We start from the raw sequence: 22314 nt of genomic DNA, 5'->3' as shown, positions 1-22314 counted from the left end.
TGCGGTAAGTATATCTCCACCCCTGGAACAGGAACAGTCCTTCCCCGGGGCATAGATATACTGCCTTAAAACTTAGTGGTTAAAGGACTACTATTGTGAAAAAAAATGTAAATTTAAAATACATGTGCATAACACTTAGAGGGGATCTAATTAACATATATAAATATGTCAGAGGGCAATATAAAAGCTTGGCAGATGAGCTTTTTGTCCCTAGGCTTTTAGAAAGAACTAGGGGACATGATCTGTGCATGGAGGAAAAAAGTTTTAGCCATTTATTTAGGAAAGGGTTCTTTACAGTAAGAGTGATCAAAATGTGGAAAGCATTGCCACAGGAAGTAGTTATGGAAGTAGCTGCTTGCCTTCCTATTGGAGGAAACTGACAGAGGGGGAGAGCGGCGAGGGGAGCGCGTTATCGAGGGGGGAGATGCTACGAGGCTTACTGACAGCCTCACATAAATAAAGCAGGCTAGTGACAAGCATATTGTCGCTGGCGATCTTTTATGGGGGTACAGCGCAGCACAGGGGGCTGGCAGCAGTGATACAGTGAACTAGAGGCATGTCTTTGTGCACATGATATGCCTCTGGGTCTTATTCTGATTTCAGTATGCCACCTCGGGTTCTCTTGAAGTGATTTTTTTTTGGGGGGGGGGGGGTGTTGAGGTGGGCTTTGGAAGTAAAAGGTATTCATTTGATTAATTTTTAATATTGTATGGTCTGTGTGTGTGTAATTTTACTTTGTCACCACAGGATGGCGCTACAAACACTATCCTAATCACCAGGAAGTGTTCACTTTTTGGTTTACACATTTTATTAGCTTCTTACTACTTCCTGTACCATGGATGGACATGGCTCCAGATCGGATCGGGGTCATGTCTGTACAGATGCCTAGGTAGCCTGCAGGCTATTGTTGTGTTATGTTGTCATGCGGGGGGCGGGGAGGTGTTGAGTGAATTGATCTGGCGGTCGGATCACTGGCCAGGCTGCTGTACACACTACAGACTATTGGCAGAGGCAGTCGTTATTGGTCTAGTGTGTGTACCGGTCTCTAGTTAAAGATGCACCTCCCAAACCAAGGTCTACTGTGTTTGTTTTTTAACTGAAACCTGTTCTTATAAAGTAAAGAAAAAAATCCTGTGACAGTGGGTGAGGCTTTAATCTTATATGCTAACTAACATATAGAATCCCAGCAAGCAGTAAATGAACACAAAGTTTTTCAGCAGCTCCAGGGAGGCGTCGTTCAGTCCTAAGGTGGAGGTGGGAGGAGTCCGCAGGTGGAGGTGGGAGGAGTCTGCAGGTAGAGTTGGGAGGAGTTGAATCGGTCTCTGGACGAAACCCCCAGCGAAGGTTGCGAAATTCACACCTAACCGTTTCTTGGTAATGTCCTAATTTGCACGCAGCCCTGGGAAGCTGTTAGTCGGTTTAGATTTGGTTGTCGCATTGTAAAGGGAACCAGGAGGAATTCCACATCCAATTCGAATTATTTTCTCATAGTAGTCTTTGACATGGAGGCAGCAATATTGGAAAGCTTTGAAACATGGCGTATTCTCGTCTTCAGTCATCTCACTCGGCTTTTCAAAGCAATTCCGTGTTAATTCATAATGCTGAATAGAATCGCGGCAACACCGCTTCACTTTCTCCTTGCGAAACCGGTCGTTAGCTGAAGGGATTGGAGAGAAACAAGACAATGTCAATCTGTGGGAACGACTGAACTGAATATGGTTAAAATACTTATTCTTACAGTATATACTGTATATACGGATAAACCGACCTGCAATTAAGGCACCCCTCCTCAAAAAAAAATAAAAAAAAATAGCATGACCCCTCCCCCCCACAACTTGAAAGGCCCCAGAGGAGGAGGTAAAAGCGAATTTACTTCTCCCTAAATTGGCCTTAGACTATGATACATACACTATACGATATATACAAATGACTATAATTGGAATTAGATTGTGAGCTCCTCTGAGGACAGTTAAGTTACCTTAAAGGGAACCTAAACTGAGAGGTAGATGGATGTTTCCTTTTAAACAATACCAGTTTCCTGGTGTCCTGCTGATCTCTCTGGCTGCAGTAGTGGCTGAAAGACACACCTGAAACAAGCATGCAGCTAATCCAGTCTGACTTCAGTCAGAGCACCTGATCTGCTGCATGCTTGTTCAGGGGCTGTGGCTAAAAGTATTAGAAGGATCAGCAGGAGAGTCAGGCAACTGGTATTATTTTAAAAGGAAAATACATGTCCTCCTCAGTTTAGGCTCCCTTTAAGTGACGGGGTTCGATTATCTATTGGGAGACCCCTATGTCATTTCCCGTCAGAAAATGACTTGCTGGTTTAATAAAAGTAACTTTAAGTCAAAGTTTGCCAGGTTTATGAATAATTATGGGCAACACTATATCTTCTGATGTTATTTTGAGAGGACAGGCCAGTAATGTTACTTAGAGGGCCTGTGCATATGATAATGGAACTGGTGTGATTTATTTGTCGCTTGTTATATTTATTATTGGTCATTTACAAGTAATATTATTACAAAAACATTGTTGATTTTGTTTGGTGTGGTAAGGGGGATGGGGGCACCACAATCAGGGCAGGTAAAATTAGGAATTCATACAAAATATTACCCGCCCCTCCCTCCCGCAAACTTTTTTTTTTTACTTTAAAGGGAAGGTCCAAGCAAAATAAAAAAATGAGTTTCACTTACCTGGGGCTTCTACCAGCCCCATGCAGTCATCCTGTGCCCTCGTAGCAGGGCCGGTTTAAGCAACAATGGGGTACCCAGGGCAAAATAAACCTGGGGGGGGCCCCCAACATATACCCCTGAACAAAAATTAGCATTAAGGGACCTTTTTTGCAGCTGGTATAGTCCCAATCGGTCGGAGCTCTACATTCTGGCTACCCCAGCCTGCATGGGGGACAAGGGGTTAAAAAGTTTCAGGAGGGGGGACCCCACATAATTTTAAAAAAAAAAAAACTCCCACACTCTAAACATAAAAAAACAATTGGGAAAATAGGAAAAAATGCCAGGGATCTTCATGCAGCCATATTGCAGCTGTATAGCGATCCCTGGCCAAAGCGCTGCAGCTGCGTATGGACCCCCTGGAAACCCCGTCAGGAAATGTATTGCTCTTTCTTTTGATACATGTAAAATTAGACTACCGTTTGCTACTAAAAGTGACATTTACCGCATTTAAAGTATACTTTTTTCCTTCGAAACTTTAAAATCGATTTTCTCAAAAACTATAAGGTCTTTTTGAAAAATTGTTGTTTCCTTTTATTCCCAATGATCTCCTTAACATATCCTGCACATTTAGGGTTTCTAGCATTTAAGGTGGATTTGCAATTAACCATTAAAGTCGGCGGCTTTTTAAATGTGTATTTTTTTTCCTTTGAAACTTTAAAATCGATTTTCTCAAAAACTATAAGGTCGATTTGAATTTTTTTTCCTCTTGTAGCCACTGGGGGCCCCTACAAGCTCTGGGGCCCTGGAGCAATTGCCCCCTTTGCCTCTATGGTAGCACCGGCCCTGCCTCGTAGTCACTCACTGCTGCTCCAGTCCCCCACTGGCAGCTTGCCGACCTCGGAGGTCGGCGGGCCGCATTGCGTACATTTTTACACATTCCAGTTAGTGCAGGAACATTAACACATACATTTTTTACGCGTTAGTGGATCTATGCGTAAAAATTTACTAGCTGGAATGCGTAAAAATGTACGCAATGCGGCCCGCCGACCTCCGAGGTCGGCATGCTGCCAGTTGGGGACTGGAGCAGCAGTGAGTGACTGCGAGGGCACAGGATGGCTGCATGGGGCTGGTAGAAGCAGAACTAGCTGGTGGCGGGGGACTGGAGCAGCAGTGAGTGACTAGGAGGGCACAGGATGGCTGTAGTGTTGGGCGAACATCTAGATGTTCGGGTTCGGGCCGAACAGGCCGAACAGGCCGAACATGGCCGCGATGTTCGGGTGTTCGACCCGAACTCCGAACATAATGGAAGTCAATGGGGACCCGAACTTTTGTGCTTTGTAAAGCCTCCTTACATGCTACATACCCCAAATTTACAGGGTATGTGCACCTTGGGAGTGGGTACAAGAGGAAAAAAAATTTAGCAAAAAGAGCTTATAGTTTTTGAGAAAATCGATTTTAAAGTTTCAAAGGGAAAACTGTCTTTTAAATGCGGGAAATGTCTGTTTTCTTTGCACAGGTAACATGCTTTTTGTCGGCATGCAGTCATAAATGTAATACATATAAGAGGTTCCAGGAAAAGGGACCGGTAACGCTAACCCAGCAGCAGCACACGTGATGGAACAGGAGGAGGGTGGCGCAGGAGGAGAAGGCCACGCTTTGAGACACAACAACCCAGGCCTTGCATGAGGACAAGAAGCGTGCGGATAGCATGCTTTGTACCGCCATGCAGTCATAAATGTAATAAAGATAAGTGGTTCAATAAACAGGGACCACGCGGCAACGCTAACCCAGCAGCAGCAGACGTGATGGAACAGGAGGAGGCGCAGGAGGAGAAGGTCACGCTTTGTGAGACACAACAACCCAGGCCTTGCATGAGGACAAGAAGCGTGCGGATAGCATGCTTTGTACCGCCATGCAGTCATAAATGTAATAAAAATAAGAGGTTCCATAAACAGGGACCGGCAACGCTAACCCAGCAACAGCAGCAGCAGCACACGTGATGGAACAGGAGGAGGCGCAGTAGGAGAAGGCCACGCTTTGTGAGACACAACAACCCAGGCCTTGCATGAGGACAAAAAGCGTGCGGATAGCATGCTTTGTACCGCCATGCAGTCATAAATGTAATAAAGATAAGAGGTTCCATAAACAGGGACTGGCAACGCTAACCCAGCAGCAGCAGCAGCAGCACACGTGATGGAACAGGAGGAGGCGCAGGAGGAGAAGGCCACGCTTTGTGAGACACAACAACCCAGGTCTTGCATGAGGACAAAAAGCGTGCGGATAGCATGCTTTTTACCGCCATGCATGCAGTCATAAATGTAATAAAGATAAGAGGTTCAATAAACAGGGACCGGGCGGCAACGCTAACCCAGCAGCAGCAGCACACGTGATGGAACAGGAGCAGGCGCAGGAGGAGAAGAAGGCCATGCTTTTTGAGACACAACAACCCAGGCCTTGCATGAGGACAAAAAGCGTGCGGATATAGCAGCAATGCTTTTTGCCGCCATGCAGTCATAAATGTAATACAGATGAGAGGTTCAATAAACAGGGACCGGAAACGCTAAACCATCCCAGATGTTCATTGGTCATGTTACTTGGTTGGGGTCCTGGAGTGTTGCGTAGTCGTTTCCAATCCAGGATTGATTCATTTTAATTTGAGTCAGACGGTCTGCATTTTCTGTGGAGAGGCGGATACGCCGATCTGTGACGATGCCTCCGGCAGCACTGAAACAGCGTTCCGACATAACGCTGGCTGCCGGGCAAGCCAGCACCTCTATTGCGTACATTGCCAGTTTGTGCCAGGTGTCTAGCTTCATGCCCGGTTTCAGGTCCAGCGGTGCCAGCCACAAATCCGTCTGTTCCTTTATTCCCCTCCAAATTTCCTCCCCTGTGTGCTGCTTATCCCCAAGGCAGATCAGCTTCAGCAACGCTTGCTGACGCATGCCAACAGCTGTGCTGCACTGCTTCCACGATCCTACTGCTGCTGGTGCTGGGTTAGCGTTTCCGGATGAGGTACAGCTTTGAGATGCGTTGGAGGAGAAGGAGTCAGAGAGGTAGGTGCTGCTGTTGTTATCCAGTGGGAGGGACGGCGGTGCAGCTGTTTGCGGCGTGGGCAACACCCGCGCCGTAGCAGGTGAGGAATCGCTGCCAGGCTCCACAAGGTTCACCCAGTGCGCGGTAAGGGAGATGTATCGACCCTGGCCGAACGCACTCGTCCAGGTGTCAGTGGTGAGGTGAACCTTGCACGCAAAGGCATTCTTCAAGCTTCGGGTTATTTTGCTGACCACGTGCTCATGCAACTCAGGCACTGCAGAGCGCGCAAAGTGGTAGCGGCTGGGAACCACGTAACGTGGGATGGCCACTGACATCATGCCCTTGAAGCTGTTTGTCTCCACCACTCGATATGGCAGCATTTCGCAGGCCAGAACCTTGGCTATGCTGGCTGGCTGTTACTGCCACGGCCCGGGGGTCATTTGCTGGCAATTTCCTCTTGCGCTCAAACATCTCAGAGACAGACAACTCAACCGTAGGGCTGCACACCGAAGGGCTGTTGGTTGTTGTGTTTGATGAACACTGGGAGACCTCAAGAGCACTAGTCCGGAAAGTGACAGTGTCAGCATCGTCTGATGTTTGTGAATGTTGTGAACCACGCAATGGCTGGGCTACTGCTGCTGCTGAGGCGGGTCTGGTGGTGAGTCTGGTGAACCCAAGGGAGGCAGTGTTGCTGGTGGTACCCTGTCCTGCCGCGTTTGCCTACAGAGTGGGATGTTTGGATAGAATGTGGCGGCTCATGCTGGTGGTGGAGAGGTTGTTAATACTTTTCCCCCTGCTCAGGCGGGTCTTGCACACCTTGCAAATCGCCATGGTAACATCCTCAGTGCAGTCTTCAAAGAAAGCCTAGACTTTGGAGCACCTGCCTTGCTGGCGATTTCTGTTTGCGCCTCTTTTGCCTCTCACTTGAACTTCCATGCTTGCGGTGCCTGAAATTGCGCACCGCCTACCTTGTGGCACAAGGCGAACTCGTGCAGCAGTGGGTTCCTCAACAGACTCATTTGTGCTGCTGCTACGACGGCGATGTTCTCGTTCACAAACAAAATCTGGGTCTATGTCCACATTGTCCATACCCTCCTCTTCCATCTCCTCAAACTCGTCATATGTCATTGTGGGGGGCCGCCGCCGTGGAGTAGAGCTCCCCAGAACAACCTCTGCGCAGCTCACTCCGACGTCGTCTGGTTATCTGGCAGTTGTGTGCGTGGTGTCGCTGCCGGTTGTGTCAGCTTTGTGCCCACTGGCTCCTTGTAACTGGCTGAGGACTCGGACCTCGTGCGTGATGTGCTGGTGCTGCTTAACCCACTGCTGGACGCTTGAGAGGTCATCCAAGTAAATATCTGCTCCTGTTCTTTTGGATCTGTGAGGGTTGTTGTCCTGGACAACATGGGCGGTATTGAGTGGGTTTTCTTGGGTGCTCCCCTGTGGCCTGTACGTAAACCGTCAGGGGAAACACCTCTTCCCTTGCCCCTCCCTCTTTCACCGGATTTCTTCCTCATTTCACTTATCCTTAAAGTACACGCTGACTGGCAGCAGTACAGTGGCAGTACAGAAATGCTATACAGTGGTGGGTGAGTGGTGTACCACTATTGTCAGCAGCGACACAGAGCACAATGCTATACAGTGGCGGGTGAGCGGTGTACTACTGTTCCCAGCAGACACAGAGTGGAAGTAAACACAATGCTATATAGTGTGGCTGAGCCGTGTACACAGAGTGGCATTAAACACAATGCTATATAGTCTGCTATATAGTCACCCCGAACAGGGTGATGTTCTGCAGAACCCGAACAGTGGCAAACACTGTTCGCCCAACACTACTGGGAGGGAACGCAGATTTTAGTACCTAAACACACGATACAACATGTTTTCCGGGGTCGGACTCTGAGGCACATACAGATGGTCCCGATCATCATCCTCATCATACAACTCTTCTCCTGAGTCTGACCCACCCACCATCTCTGCCACCCCAACATCCCCAGACACAGACCCCTCATCGTCCTCAACATTAACTTGGGATGCTGGCCTGAGCCAGACCTCCTCCTCCACATCAGGCCCCATCATCTCCTCAATGGCAGCCCTCATTAATCGCTCTGGCGACGGACCGATGGACACAACGTTCTCCTCCGGGGAGGGCTGCTGCTGACCACTGGCTGCTGGGGTGGATGTTATAGCTTGCGTGGGGCGTTGGCTGTTGCTGTTGTTGGGAGTGCTGCTCACAGCGGAGGTCTCTGGGGAACTCATGTTGAGCTCATATAGTGGTTGACGGTGAGTGGAGTATTACTGATCCCAGCAATATACACACTGACTGGCAGAGTACGCAATGCTATATAGTGTGGCTGAGCGGTGTACGCAGAGTGGCAGTAAACACAATGCTATATAGTCTGGCTGAGCGAGCGGTGTACTACTGTTCCCAGCAGAATCAGAGTGGCAGTAAACAATGGTATATAGTCTGGCTGAGCAGTGTACACAGAGTGTCAGTAAACAATGGTATATAGTCTGGCTGAGCGGTGTACACAGAGTGTCAGTAAACAATGGTATATAGTCTGGCTGAGCGGTGTACACAGAGTGTCAGTAAACAATGGTATATAGTCTGGCTGAGCGGTGTACACAGAGTGTCAGTAAACAATGGTATATAGTCTGGCTGAGCGGTGTACACAGAGTGTCAGTAAACAATGGTATATAGTCTGGCTGAGCGGTGTACACAGAGTGTCAGTAAACAATGGTATATAGTCTGGCTGAGCGGTGTACACAGAGTGTCAGTAAACAATGGTATATAGTCTGGCTGAGCGGTGTACACAGAGTGTCAGTAAACAATGGTATATAGTCTGGCTGAGCGGTGTACACAGAGTGTCAGTAATCAATGGTATATAGTCTGGCTGAGCGGTGTACACAGAGTGGCAGTAAACACAATGCTATATATAGCGTGGCTGAGCGAGGTGCACAGTGGCAGTACACACAATGCTATATAGTCAGGCTAAGCCGTGTACACAGAGTGTCAGAAAACACAATGCTATATATAGCGTGGCTGAGCGAGGTGCACAGTGGCAGTACACACAATGCTATATAGTCAGGCTAAGCCATGTACACAGAGTGTCAGAAAACACAATGCTATATATAGCGTGGCTGAGCGAGGTGCACAGTGGCAGTAAACAATGCTATATATATAGTGTGGCTGAGCGAGCGGTGTACTACTGTTCCCAGCAGCGACACAATGACTGGGGGGACCCTGGCTAGCGTGGCTGGAGAGCGAACTACCCTGCCTGCCTACCCAAAGCTAAACCCACAGAGAAATGGCGGAGATATGACGTGGTTCGGGTATTTATTTACCCGAACCACGTGACCGTTCGGCCAATCAGAGCGCGTTCGGGCCCGAACCACGTGACCCGTTCGGCCAATCACAGCGCTAGCCGAACGTTCGGGGAACGTTCGGCCATGCGCTCTTAGTTCGGCCATGTGGCCGAACGGTTTGGCCAAACACCATCAGGTGTTCGGCCAAACTCGAACATCACCCGAACAGGGTGATGTTCTGCAGAACCCGAACAGTGGCGAACACTGTCCGCCCAACACTAGATGGATGCAGGGAGTTGGTAGAAGCCCCAGGTAAGTGAAACTCATTTTTTATTTTACTTGGACCTTCCCTTTAAGAAATAACAGCAGCACATATCATACAAGAATCACAAGAATCCGAATGTTGTCATTATAACTTACCCAGATTCTCTATTTCCTCTTCTATACTTGTCTGGCCGCTTTGAACTGGTAAGAAAAAGAAGAATATAAAATATAATCCGTGAACTTTGTTTGAATTTCACCTGAAGCATCCTAAAAATAAAAGTGAGATACTTACCTCAGTGGCGGGAAGGTGTGGACGGTGCAGAGGGGTCCCTGATCCCCCCACCCCCACCATTCCAGTGCTGGCTCCAGCTAAACTAGACTCAAACCATTGGAATAAGTCTTCTCTGGGCTGCGGACAAGTGCATCCCAACCAGCAAGGTCTGCATATGCCCAGAAGAATGAAGTGCTCACGGGTGGAGGAGAACAGCAGGGGACAAGCAGCATCGTTCTACTGCACATGTGCAGACATTACTCGCGCAAGCATGGCTCACATATGATGAATGGCCAGGACAAGTGTGCCCCCTGTATAGAGTGACCAGATTTTTGTGGATCCAACCTGGGACGGGGAGGGGGGGGGGGGGCGGAGCGCGCAGCGCGCCGCGGCGAAAAGTGGCGAGGACTGAGGAGCGCGCAGTGGCGAAGACTGGGGGGGCTGCGGCGCGCGCAGCGTGCCGCGCCGAAAAAATGGGCGTGGCCATGACATTGTATGGGCGGAGCTAACGTAATGATGTAACAGCGAGGCATAAGAAAGCAGTGTTTACGCCATGATGTGGACAAACGAGAGACTTTGCATCATGAGTGTGCAGAAACTGTGTGATGCTAATAGTATACCGTAACCACAAAGCAGCAACACATAGCCATCTATGACCATTAAATAATAAATGCAGTAACAGTTACCCCTGACACCAGAAAATAAACGCAATAGGCAACATGTCAGCACAAAATAACCGCAATGCGGGCAACATGTCAGTATAAAATAAATGCAATGCGGGCAAACATGTCAGTACAAAATAAAGGCAATGCGGGCAACATGTCGGTACAAAATAAACGCAATGCGGGCAAACATTTCACCAGAAAAGAAATGCACTGCGGGCAAACATTTCACCAGAAAAGAAACGCACTGCGGGCAAACATTTCGCTAGAAAAGAAACAATGCGGGCAAACATTTCACCAGAAAAGAAACAATGCGGGCAAACATTTCACCAGAAAAGAAACAATGCGGGCAAACATTTCACCAGAAAAGAAACGCACTGCGGGCAAACATTTCGCTAGAAAAGAAACAATGCGGGCAAACATTTCACCAGAAAGGAAACGCACTGCGGGCAAACATTTCGCTAGAAAAGAAACAATGCGGGCAAACATTTCACCAGAAAAGAAACAATGCGGGCAAACATGTCACCAGAAAAGAAACAATGCGGGCAAACATTTCACCTGGAAAAGAAAGCATTGATTTACTCACCTGGCAGAAGTCTCCGGCCCCTGGCGCGCTGCTCCCGGGACCACCTTCCTCCTGAAGTCTCCCGCGCTGACAGCCTGGCAGAGCAGGGCTACGGCAAGATGGCGCCCGAAGCCCTGTACTAGAGACACAAATAGGTCTCCAGTACAGGGCTTCGGCAGCCATCTTGCCGTAGCCCTGCTCGCCTGCCGGTGTCGGAACAGACACCGGAAGAGGAGGCTGGAGCGGGGCTGCAGGCAATGAACTGGCACGGCGTCTATAGACGCCGCTGCCAGTTCATGAGGAGAGAGTGGCCAGAGTCCCGAGGCCGGGACGTCCCGCTGCTGAAAGCGGGACGTTTCCCGGGACCTCATTAAGCCTGGGACAGCGGACCCCAAATCCGGGACGCGTCCCGGGCAATCCGGGACGTCTGGTCACTCTACCCCTGTACAATATCAGCCCACATATATAATGGTAAAAAATCCCACTGCACAAGATGGTAGGGTAAAGTAGAAAAATCTTTATTCTGTTACTCCATGTCAGTGTTACAAGTAAAAGCTCACGCGTATCGGAGCAGAAGATGGCTCCTTAATCATAGCTTGATTAAGGAGCCATCTTCTGCTCCGATATGCGTAAGCTTTTACTTGTAACACTGACATGGAGTAACAGAATAAAGATTTTTCCACTTTATCCTACCATCTGGTGCAGCGGGATTTTTTACCATTATTCTTGGATCATCTGGCTTTGGATTTCCCTGCTCCCATTTGGGATTTTATATGTGAGTGCAGCAGTCTTTTCTCCATGTATCAGCCCACATAGTCCTTAAGTACTTCACGCTACAGGCTATTTTACCCTTACCACCAAGAGCCATTTTTCCCTGTCAGAGCTCCTCCCATTCATTTGGCAATATCTTTATCACTGCATATCACATATAAAGGATGTATATCTTGTTTGTTTGGGGTTTTTTTTACACAAATTGGGCTTTTTGTGGGTGATGCTTGTTTTCAGTAATTACATTATTTTCCCTTCATTTTGAAGGGAAAACAGGGAAACAAAATAAAAAAATACACTATTTCTCCAATTCCACCCCCTTGGTTATTACAACATTTTAATTTTGTCCCAAGTACAATGTATGGCCACAGTATATTATTTGGAAATAAAGGTGTATATTTTCTGTAGGTTTTTTTTTTGTACCCATCAATAATTACAAGTACACAGTTGATAAAATAACAGTAATATACCCTCTTTACACATATATTTAGAAAGTTCAGACTCTAAAGAAACTATTTGGGTTTTTTTTTGTTTTAATTGTCACTTTTTTAGGTGTTTATGTTTTGTAAGTAGGGAGTGTTAAGGTTTTAATAATTATTTTATTTTATGTTTTACTTTAATTATACTTTTTAGCCACTAGATGGGGCTAAACACTCCCCTGGAAGTTACCAGGAAGTTTTTTACTATGACTTTTAGTTTCACTTTGATGAATATACATGCCTCGTGATTTGAGGCGTGTTCATTTATTATCGCCTCTTCAATTTTCTCGGGGGAACTTGTTCCCCTTCATCAATCCTCCCTCTGTCATGGCTGCCGGGTACGAGTGTCAGGCATGCGCATGTGTGCGCTTCCTCGCCGCGAAATGACAGGACATGCCTGTATGTCCTAATCGCGGCAGAGAGGCAGAAACTGGACGTGCATGTATGTCCAGTTTGTGTGAAGAAGTTAATATCAAGTACTGTTGATACGTGTCAAATGTGTCTAACCCGAGGTAAAAATAAACTGATGAGATAAACTATTGTATTTATCCTCCTACTCCTAAAAATAGATATTTCACGATATCCCATGGTTTTATTTTATATTTCAACATTTACAAAGTAGATGTTTTATTGTTTCTGCTCAATTGCAGCTTATTAGGACGCAGAGTTAAAATACATAAACTATTGACCTCTACCTCCCCTGCGTCAGAGAGCTGGGTTTGCGTCCGAGATCTTGGGTCTTCCAGATGGACAATGACCCCAAACATACTGTATGTCAAAAAGGACCCAGAAATGGATGGCAACAAAGCGCTGCAGAGTTCTGAAGTGGCCAGCAATGAGTCCAGATCTAAATCCCACTGAACACCTGTGGAGAGATCTTAAAATTGCAGTTGGGAAAAGGCGCACTTTCAATAAGAGAGACCTGGAGCAGTTTGCAAAGGAAGAGTGGTCCAAAATTCCAGGTGAGAAGTATGAGAAGCTTATTGATAGTTATAGGAAGCGACTGATTTCAGTTATTTATATTAAGGGTGTGCAACCAAATATTAAAGAGGAACTCCAGGGAAGATAATGTAATAAAAAAGTGCTTAATTTTTACAATAATTATGTATGAATGATTTAGTCAGTGTTTGCCCATTGTAAAATCTTCTAAATCCCTGATTTACATTCGGACATTTATTACATGGGGACATTTTTACTGCTGGCAGGTGATGTAGCCGCTGCTTGCTTTTTTGGCAGTTGGAAACAGCTGGAAACAGCTATTTCCCACAATGCAACAAGGTTCACAGACAGGAAATTGCCAGGAGTACCATGGTCCTCAGAGTTTCTTGTGGGAGGGGTTTCACCACAATATCAGCCATACAGAGCCCTCTGATGATCCGTTTGTGAAAAGGAATAGATATTTCATTTAAAAGGGGGTATCAGCTACTGATTGGGATGAAGTTCAATTCTTGGTCACTGTTTCTCTTTAACCACTTCACCCCAAGAGCGATTTTCCCCTATCAGTGCTCATCCCTTTCATTTGCCAATAGCTTAATCACCAGGGATGCTCATCCAGATTCTGGATATCCAGGTAGCCGGATATCTGACCTTTTTTATGCTATCCGGATCAGATTCCGGATCCCGGATAGCTATAGAAATCTGGATAGCTATCTGCGGATAGTTTGACGCATGACCCGGATATCTGCGGATATCCGGATCCAAAATACTGTAGCTAAGGAGATGATGTCCTGGAGCCAATCAGAGGGCTCCCAGCAGAAGCCCTAGCAACCAATCACAGAGGGGAACCCTGTCCAGCCCCACCTGACCTTATTGAGCCAATCAGAGGCCTCCCAGCCTAAGCCCTGGCACCCAATCACAGAAAGGAACACTGGCCAGCCCCCCTTGTATAATAAGGAGGGCTGCCATGATGAGACAGATCGTCCTTGCTTGCTGAATGCTTCCTGAGAGACATGCTCCAGTGCTGCTGGCCTAGCAAGGGCTGCCTGTACACAGTTATAAACCTAAAGCTGTTCATTGATTAACCCCTTCACTACTCTATAGTAATCGTTAATTAGCTTGATTGATGTCTCATAGTGTGACAGAGTGTGTGCTGTACAGCTGCAGTGCTGCTGCTGGGCCAAGGGCTTTACAAAGTGATAAGCTCAGTGATTAACCCCTTCACTATCACTACACTATTGTTAAAGCATTAATGTGTTAGTGTGCACTAGTGTCTTCTCCTCTGCTGTCTGACTGTCACTCGACACTTGTCACGTGGCACTTGCCAAGTGCCATGTAACAAGTGACATGTGCCACGTCAGGCATGCTCCTGGCTAGTGTTGGGCGAACAGTGTTCGCCACTGTTCGGGTTCTGCAGAACATCACCCTGTTCGGGTGATGTTCGGGTTCGGCCGAACACCTGATGGTGTTCGGCCAAACTGTTCGGCCATATGGCCGAACTAAGAGTGCATGGCCGAACGTTACCCGAACGTTCGGCTAGCGCTGTGATTGGCCGAACGGGTCACGTGTAGTGTTGGGCGAACATCTAGATGTTCGGGTTCGGGCCGAACATGGCCGAACTCCGAACATAATGGAAGTCAATGGGGACCCGAACTTTTGTGCTTTGTAAAGCCTCCTTACATGCTACATACCCCAAATTTACAGGGTATGTGCACCTTGGGAGTGGGTACAAGAGGAAAAAAAATTTAGCAAAAAGAGCTTATAGTTTTTGAGAAAATCGATTTTAAAGTTTCAAAGGGAAAACTGTCTTTTAAATGCGGGAAATGTCTGTTTTCTTTGCACAGGTAACATGCTTTTTGTCGGCATGCAGTCATAAATGTAATACATATAAGAGGTTCCAGGAAAAGGGACCGGTAACGCTAACCCAGCAGCAGCACACGTGATGGAACAGGAGGAGGGTGGCGCAGGAGGAGAAGGCCACGCTTTGAGACACAACAACCCAGGCCTTGCATGAGGACAAGAAGCGTGCGGATAGCAATTTGCATTTTGTCGCCATGCAGTCATAAATGTAATACAGATGAGAGGTTCAATAAACAGGGACCGGAAACGCTAACCCATCACAGATCCCCCATAGGCTTTCATTGGGCCTCCTATTTACCGTTCCAAAATCTCACACCATTTCAAAGGGCAATGGCTCAGCAGTGGCAAAACTCACCAGTCATGATCCCCCTAAGGGTCCCTACAATGCTAGAAAATTTGGTACTGCTGAGCCATTGCCCTTTGAAAAGATGTGAGATTTTGGAAAGTGAAATAGGGAGGCAATGAAATCCTATGGGGGATTTTACCAATTTTGGACCCCAGTAACTCTGGTTTGCAGAGATGTAGGGACCCCATCTTTGGAATCCAAGTCTAACAATATGTCTTCTACCTGCATGAGACATTTCGTGAGATTCAGACGTTGCTAACGGCCATTGCTGCGATTTATGTACGTCACCATCACTACCATTGAAATAGCCCAAATAAACAGGTTTTTGTGACCCTAGGCTATGACCTCTTCGGCCTAGGGGCCCGAAACTCACCAGTCATGTTCCCCCTAAGGCCCGGTTCACACTTGCGGTTGTTTGCCAAACGGACCGGATGACCTGACCGGATCCGGACCGGATCCGGATCGGAACCGTACGGTTCTGATCCGGATCCGATCCGGTTTCCGGTCAGGTTGCATCAGGTGTTCATCAGGATGCGATCCGGATCCGTTTGGCAAAAGTAACGTAAAAAACAAAAAAAATGTTGGGGTCTGGGAGGTCAGCAGAAGGGGGACCTGTGGAATCAGGCCCTCTGCTGTTTAGCACTCACCTCCACCTGCGACATGCTGCCAACATCTCCGGATCCGGATCCAGCTGTGCTGCTCCACTCCAAAATGCTTGCCCATGTGTCCCCATCCAATATCGCCGCAACAATCCGCATAGGAAGTGGGGTAGAACATCCGGATTTCTCAGCCAGTGTGTTGTGCGCTCTCCGGTTCCCATTGGTTTGTATTGGCCGGATGGTGCAGTCCGGCTCCGCCCCGGATACGGCTGCCGGAGGAGCCGGATCAAAAAATAGCGCATGTTGGAACGGAGGCCGGAGTCCGGATCCGGCCCGGATCCGGTCCGGCTCCGGTCCGGCAGAACGGACGCATGTGAACGGACGCATAGGCTTTCATTGCTATGCCGTGCGTCCGTTCCGTCCGTTCTGCAAGCGGTGCGGCTCCGGCACGGCGATTCCGGACGGCCACCGCTAATGTGAACCGGGCCTAAGGGTCCCTACAATGCTAGAAAATTTGGTACTGCTGAGCCATTGCCCTTTGAAAAGATGTGAGATTTTGGAAAGTGAAATAGGGAGGCAATGAAATCCTATGGGGGATTTTACCAATTTTGGACCCCTGTAACTCTGGTTTGCAGAGATGTAGGGACCCCATCTTTGGAATCCAAGTCTAACAATATGTCTTCTACCTGCATGAGACATTTCGTGAGATTCAGACTTTGCTAACGGCCATTGCTGCGATTTATGTACGTCACCATCACTACCATTGAAATAGCCCAAATAAACAGGTTTTTGTGACCCTAGGCTATGACCTCTTTGGCCTAGGGGCCCGAAACTCACCAGTCATGTTCCCCCTAAGGGTCCCTACAATGCTAGAAAATTTGCCACTGCTGAGTAATTGCCCTTTGAAAAGATGTGAGATTTTGGAACTGTAAATAGGAGGCCCAATGAAAGCCTATGGGTGATTTTACCAAATTTGGAGCCCTGTAACTCTGGTTTGCAGAGATGTAGGGAACCCATCTTTGGAGCCCAAGTCTAACAATATGTCTTCTACCTGCATGAGACATTTCGTGAGATTCAGACGTTGCTAACGGCCATTGCTGCGATTTATGTACGTCAGACTCGCCACCATTGAAATTGCCCAAATAAACAGGTTTTGTGACCCTAGGCTATGACCTCTTCGGCCTAGGACTGCATTGAACGCGACCCACGCATTGTGCGCATTCTGGACAACACCAATTACTGGGTTTATACCCTTCTGGATCCACGGTACAAACACAATGTTCCAAAACTGCTTGAAGAAAGAGCCAGACAGGTCAAAATGGAAGAATACCAGCAGGCCCTTGTGGAGACTTTAGAGAGGAGATTGACATCCTCCCCCTCCTCTAGCCAGTTGTACGCCGACAGACTGACTTCCGCAAACCCAGGACGACCAGGAAGGCAGCAAACAACACAAGCCGCAGCTAGTGCCCAAAAGGGAATGGTATCGGCAGTGTCCTTGGAGTGGGAACATTTTCTGACACCCATGCAGCAGCACACAGAACAGCAAGCGTGCAGATCCACCTCCAACACCGATCGCCTGGAGAAGATGGTCAAGGACTACATGTCAGATGGCGTAGCTGTGTTGAACAATCCATCTGCACCCTTCAACTATTGGGTATCGAAGCTAGACACCTGGCACAAACTGGCAATGTACGCAATAGAGGTGCTGGCTTACCCGGCAGCCAGCGTTATGTCGGAACGCTGTTTCAGTGCTGCCGGAGGCATCGTCACAGATCGGCGGCGTATCCGCCTCTCCACAGAAAATGCAGACCGTCTGACTCAAATTAAAATGAATCAATCCTGGATTGGAAACGACTACGCAACACTCCTGGACCCCAACCAAGTAACATGAACAATGAACATCTGTGATGGGTTAGCGTTTCCGGTCCCTGTTTATTGAACCTCTCATCTGTATTACATTTATGACTGCATGGCGACAAAATGCAAATTGCTATCCGCACGCTTCTTGTCCTCATGCAAGGCCTGGGTTGTTGTGTCTCAAAGCGTGGCCTTCTCCTCCTGCGCCACCCTCCTCCTGTTCCATCACGTGTGCTGCTGCTGGGTTAGCGTTACCGGTCCCTTTTCCTGGAACCTCTTATATGTATTACATTTATGACTGCATGCCGACAAAAAGCATGTTACCTGTGCAAAGAAAACAGACATTTCCCGCATTTAAAAGACAGTTTTCCCTTTGAAACTTTAAAATCGATTTTCTCAAAAACTATAAGCTCTTTTAGCTAATTTTTTTTTTCCTCTTGTACCCACTCCCAAGGTGCACATACCCTGCAAATTTGGGGTATGTAGCATGTAAGGAGGCTTTACAAAGCACAAAAGTTCGGGTCCCCATTGACTTCCATTATGTTCGGAGTTCGGCCATGTTCGGCCCGAACCCGAACATCTAGATGTTCGCCCAACACTACACGTGACCCGTTCGGCCAATCACAGCGCTAGCTGAGCGTTCGGGTAACGTTCGGCCATGCGCTCTTAGTTCGGCCATATGGCCGAACAGTTTGGCCGAACACCATCAGGTGTTCGGCCGAACCCGAACATCACCCGAACAGGGTGATGTTCTGCAGAACCCGAACAGTGGCGAACACTGTTCGCCCAACACTAGCCAGGAGCATGCCTGACGTGGCACATGTCGATTAAAATCGATTTTCTCAAAAACTATAAGCTCTTTTTGCTAAATTTTTTTCCTCTTGTACCCACTCCCAAGGTACACATACCCTGTAAATTTGGGGTATGTAGCATGTAAGGAGGCTTTACAAAGCACAAAAGTTCGGGTCCCCATTGACTTCCGTTATGTTCGGAGTTCGGGTCGAACACCCGAACATCGCAGCCATGTTCGGCTCGAACCCGAACATCTAGATGTTCGCCCAACACTACTCCTGGCACATGTTACACCTGCTGCTGCTGCATTGCCCTGCTCCTGCTGCCTGTGCAGCTCCCACCACCAGGGTGCCACAGGCAGGGCCGGTCCTGGACTTTCTGCTGCCTGAGGCAAAGATCGTAAAGGCGCCCCCCCCCCCAATATTTCTACATAACATTACATCCCCCACACAACCGACCGTGTCCGTGAAGGAAAGCCTGAGTGACGCAGCAAAGTGAGTGACTGACTCACCAGGGATTGGGTCTCCCTCCGAGTCTGGCGGCGGCGAAGGGCGGGCATCCGCATCCAGCATGCATCCTGCACTGGCAGGGGACAGACGGCTGCGGTCTGCGGCGGGCATGCTCCATCTCGGATCTGAGGGATCTCGCGCTGGGCCAGTGAGCGGCGGCCGGCGGCAGCCAGCCAGCCTCATCATCATCATCGTCACGGTCACGTCGGCGGCGCTCGCTGCTCAGTGACTGACCGTGACAGTCAGCCGCAGCCAGGGCAGCAGAGCGGGCGGCAGCCGCCACCATTAAATCAGCAGGCTTAGGCACTAGGCAGCGTCACCAGCGTGCAGCCTTGGAGGAGACAGGAGAGGCTGCAGAGCTCGGAGTCGTCGGACTCGGAGGCCGGCGGCAACAGTGCAGTTTCTAGGCTAAAATGCACCCAGGGCGAGGGTGTAAAAATTGCGCCCCCCCCCCCCCCCGGTATAGGTAGCCAGCTATAGGTCCCCCCCGAGTATAGGTGGCCAGGCATGGGTGAGCCAGTAAAGTTGCCCCCAGTATAGGTTAGCCGGGTAGTTGCCTCCAGTATAGGTAGCCGGTATAGTTGCCCCAGTACGTTAGATAGGCAGGCACCCCCCCCCCGGTATAAGTTAGATAAGTAGGTGCCCCCAGTACAGGTTAGCTAGGTAGGTGCCTCCAATATAAGTAGCCAGCATAGTTGCCCCAGCATAGGTTAGATAGGTAGGTACCCCCAGTATAGGTTAGTTAGGTAGGTGCCCCCAGTATAGGTAGCCAGTATAGTTGCCACCTGTATAGGCTAGCTAGGTAGGTAGGTGCCCCCAATACAGGTTAGATAAGTGCCCCCAGTATAGGTTAGATAGGTAGCTTCCCCCCAGTATAGGTTAGATTAGGTCGCTGCCCTTCAGTATAGGTTAGATTAGGTAGGTGCCCCCAGTACAGGTTAGATTAGGTAGGTGCCCCCAGTATAGATTAGATAGGTAGCTGCCCCCAGCATAGGTTAGACAGGTAGCTGCCCCCCAGCATAGGTTAGATAGGTAGCTGCCCCCCAGTATAGGTTAGATAGGTAGCTGCCCCCAGTATAGGTAAGATAGGTAGCTGCCCCCCAGTACAGGTTAGATTAGGTAGGTGCCCCCCAGTATAGGATAGATAGGTAGCTGCCCCCAGTACAGGTTAGATTAGGTAGGTGCCCCCCAGTATAGGATAGATAGGTAGCTGCCCCCAGTATAGGTTAGATAGGTAGCTGCCCCCCAGTGTAGGTTATATAGGTAGCTGCCCCCAGTATAGGTTAGATAGGTAGCTGCCCCCCAGTATAGGATAGATAGGTAGCTGCCCCCCAGCATAGGTTAGATAGGTAGCTGCCCCCCAGTATAGGTTAGATAGGTAGCTGCCCCCCAGTATAGGTTAGATAGGTAGCTGCCCCCCAGTATAGGTTAGATAGGTAGCTGCCCCCCAGTATAGGATAGATAGGTAGCTGGCCCCTAGTATAGGTTAGATTAGGTAGGTGCTCCCCAGTATAGGATAGATAGGTAGCTGCCCCCAGTACAGGTTAGATTAGGTAGGTGCCCCCCAGTATAGGATAGATAGGTAGCTGCCCCCAAAACAGGTTAGATTAGGTAGGTGCCCCCCAGTATAGGATAGATAGGTAGTTTGCCCAGTATAGGTTAAGTAGGTAGGTGCCCCCTAATAATGGCGGAGGGGGGAGCCGGAGCCGCGGGGAGGGCAGCCCGACCTCTCCCTCCCTCTCCCCGGGCCGCTCTCCATGCTCCCCCCTCGGACTGCATGCAGCAGAGTTAGCGCGCAGGGAAGAGCTGCTGTACACAGCTGTTACTCACCTCCCTGGATCCGATCGCCGCTCCCGCCCTGCTGGTCTCCTCTCTGCAATGTAGCCGCTGCTGATACATTACACACGCTGCGTCCTGTTTACACAGGAAGCAGCTGCGTGTGTATCAGGGGCTAGGCAGAGAGGAGACCAGCAGGGTGGGAGCGGCGATCGGATCCAGGGAGGTGAGTAACAGCTGTGTACAGCAGCGCTTCCCTGCGCGCTAACTCTGCTGCCTGCAGTCCGAGGGGGGAGCATGGAGGGCGGCCCGGGGAGAGGGAGGGAAAAGTCGGGCTGCCCTCACCGCGGCTCTGGCTCCCCCCGCTATCACAGCCACGTCATCTGGTGCCGCCCCTCCACTTCCTGCCGCCTGAGGAACCCGCCTCACCCCGCCTCATGGGCGGGCCGGCCCTGGCCACAGGCCACGGATACAACCTATATTTAACCCAAACACACAATTGCATAATTTTTGGGAGGTGTCTTGGCTGAAAACTGCCATGTCCCAGTTGTGCGGTTGGACTTTAGACACAATGGCTATCATTCATAAAGCATTTCCGCATGCGGAAATGCTTAAAACAGCTGACTTTACCGCACACGTAGCAAAATCTGCATTCATAAAGGCTCCTTCCGCATGAAAAACTGACATTACCGAGCACAGCGATAAATCCCCGCCTTGTGCGGTGATTATTGTAAAAAATCAGGGCCGGCCCGCTCATGAGGCAGGGTGAAACTTTTGCCTCAGGCGGCAAATTTCCAGGGGTGGCACCCGCCCGTCCGTGGGTGCGGGGAGCCGGCCGCCGAGCTGGAGGGGTAGCTGGCAGGACGGGGGTATTGGGCCAGCGGCGGGGAGGGGGGTCGGACCCCCCCCCTCCCTCGCCTGGGTCCCCCGTCCTCCGCTCCCCTCCAGCCTTAAATAGAAGCAGCCGCTATGTGTAAGAGGAACGGGCGGGGAGGACTCACCTCTTCCTCGTTCCAACGTGCGCTCCACTGACGTCACTTCCTGCAGGAAGTGACGTCAGTGGAGCGCACGTTGGGAAGAGGTGAGTGTCCTCCCCGCCCGTTCCTCTAACACATAGCGGCCTTTCTATTTAAGGCTGGAGGGGAGCGGAGGACGGGGGACCCAGGCGAGGGAGGGGGGGGGTCCGACCCCCCTCCCCGCCGCTAGGCCCAATACCCCCGTCCTGCCAGCTACCGCTCCAGCTCGGCGGCCGGCTCCCCGCACCCACGGACGGGCGGGTGCCGCCCCTGGAAATTTGCCGCCTGAGGCAAAAGTTTCACCCTGCCTCATGAGCGGGCCGGCCCTGGGCCCCATTGTAAAAATTGCATCGGGGCCCACAGCTCCTTAGCTACGCCACGGCGGGGGGGGCGGCGGCGGTGGCAATTTTTTAAAAATTTGCCTCAGGCGGCAAAAAGTCTAGGGCCGGCCCTGTAAAAAATGTAGCAAAATGTTAATTCATAAAGATCACCGCAAGCGGTGTGAGGTCGGGAAGTACCGCTCCCTCTGATGTGGCAACAACAATGTTAAGTGAATGGAGACACACAGACCTCCCAGGCAGCTGCAGTAGAGCGGAACACGGAGAA

At 49.5% G+C, this 22314-nt stretch overlaps 1 protein-coding gene across 1 annotated transcript in view; it reads right to left on the bottom strand.

Moving 5' to 3' along the window:
* Positions 1–1134: 1134 nt before the first annotated feature.
* LOC137527986 (involucrin-like) overlaps positions 1135–22314 on the bottom strand; it is a 61484-nt gene continuing 40304 nt past the window's right edge. Inside the window, exons 9-10 of the mRNA XM_068249151.1 lie at positions 9429–9473; positions 1135–1657 (exon numbers count right to left, since the gene is read on the bottom strand). Of these exons, the coding sequence (XP_068105252.1) occupies positions 1383–1657; positions 9429–9473 (320 nt within the window). The 3' untranslated portion in view covers positions 1135–1382. The remainder of the gene's footprint in view (positions 1658–9428; positions 9474–22314) is intronic.

Source organism: Hyperolius riggenbachi, chromosome 8, assembly GCF_040937935.1.
Source record: "Hyperolius riggenbachi isolate aHypRig1 chromosome 8, aHypRig1.pri, whole genome shotgun sequence".
Classification (NCBI taxonomy): Eukaryota; Metazoa; Chordata; class Amphibia; order Anura; family Hyperoliidae; genus Hyperolius; species Hyperolius riggenbachi.
Note: the sequence above shows the minus strand (reverse complement) of the source record. Positions and strands in the feature narration are given on the sequence as shown.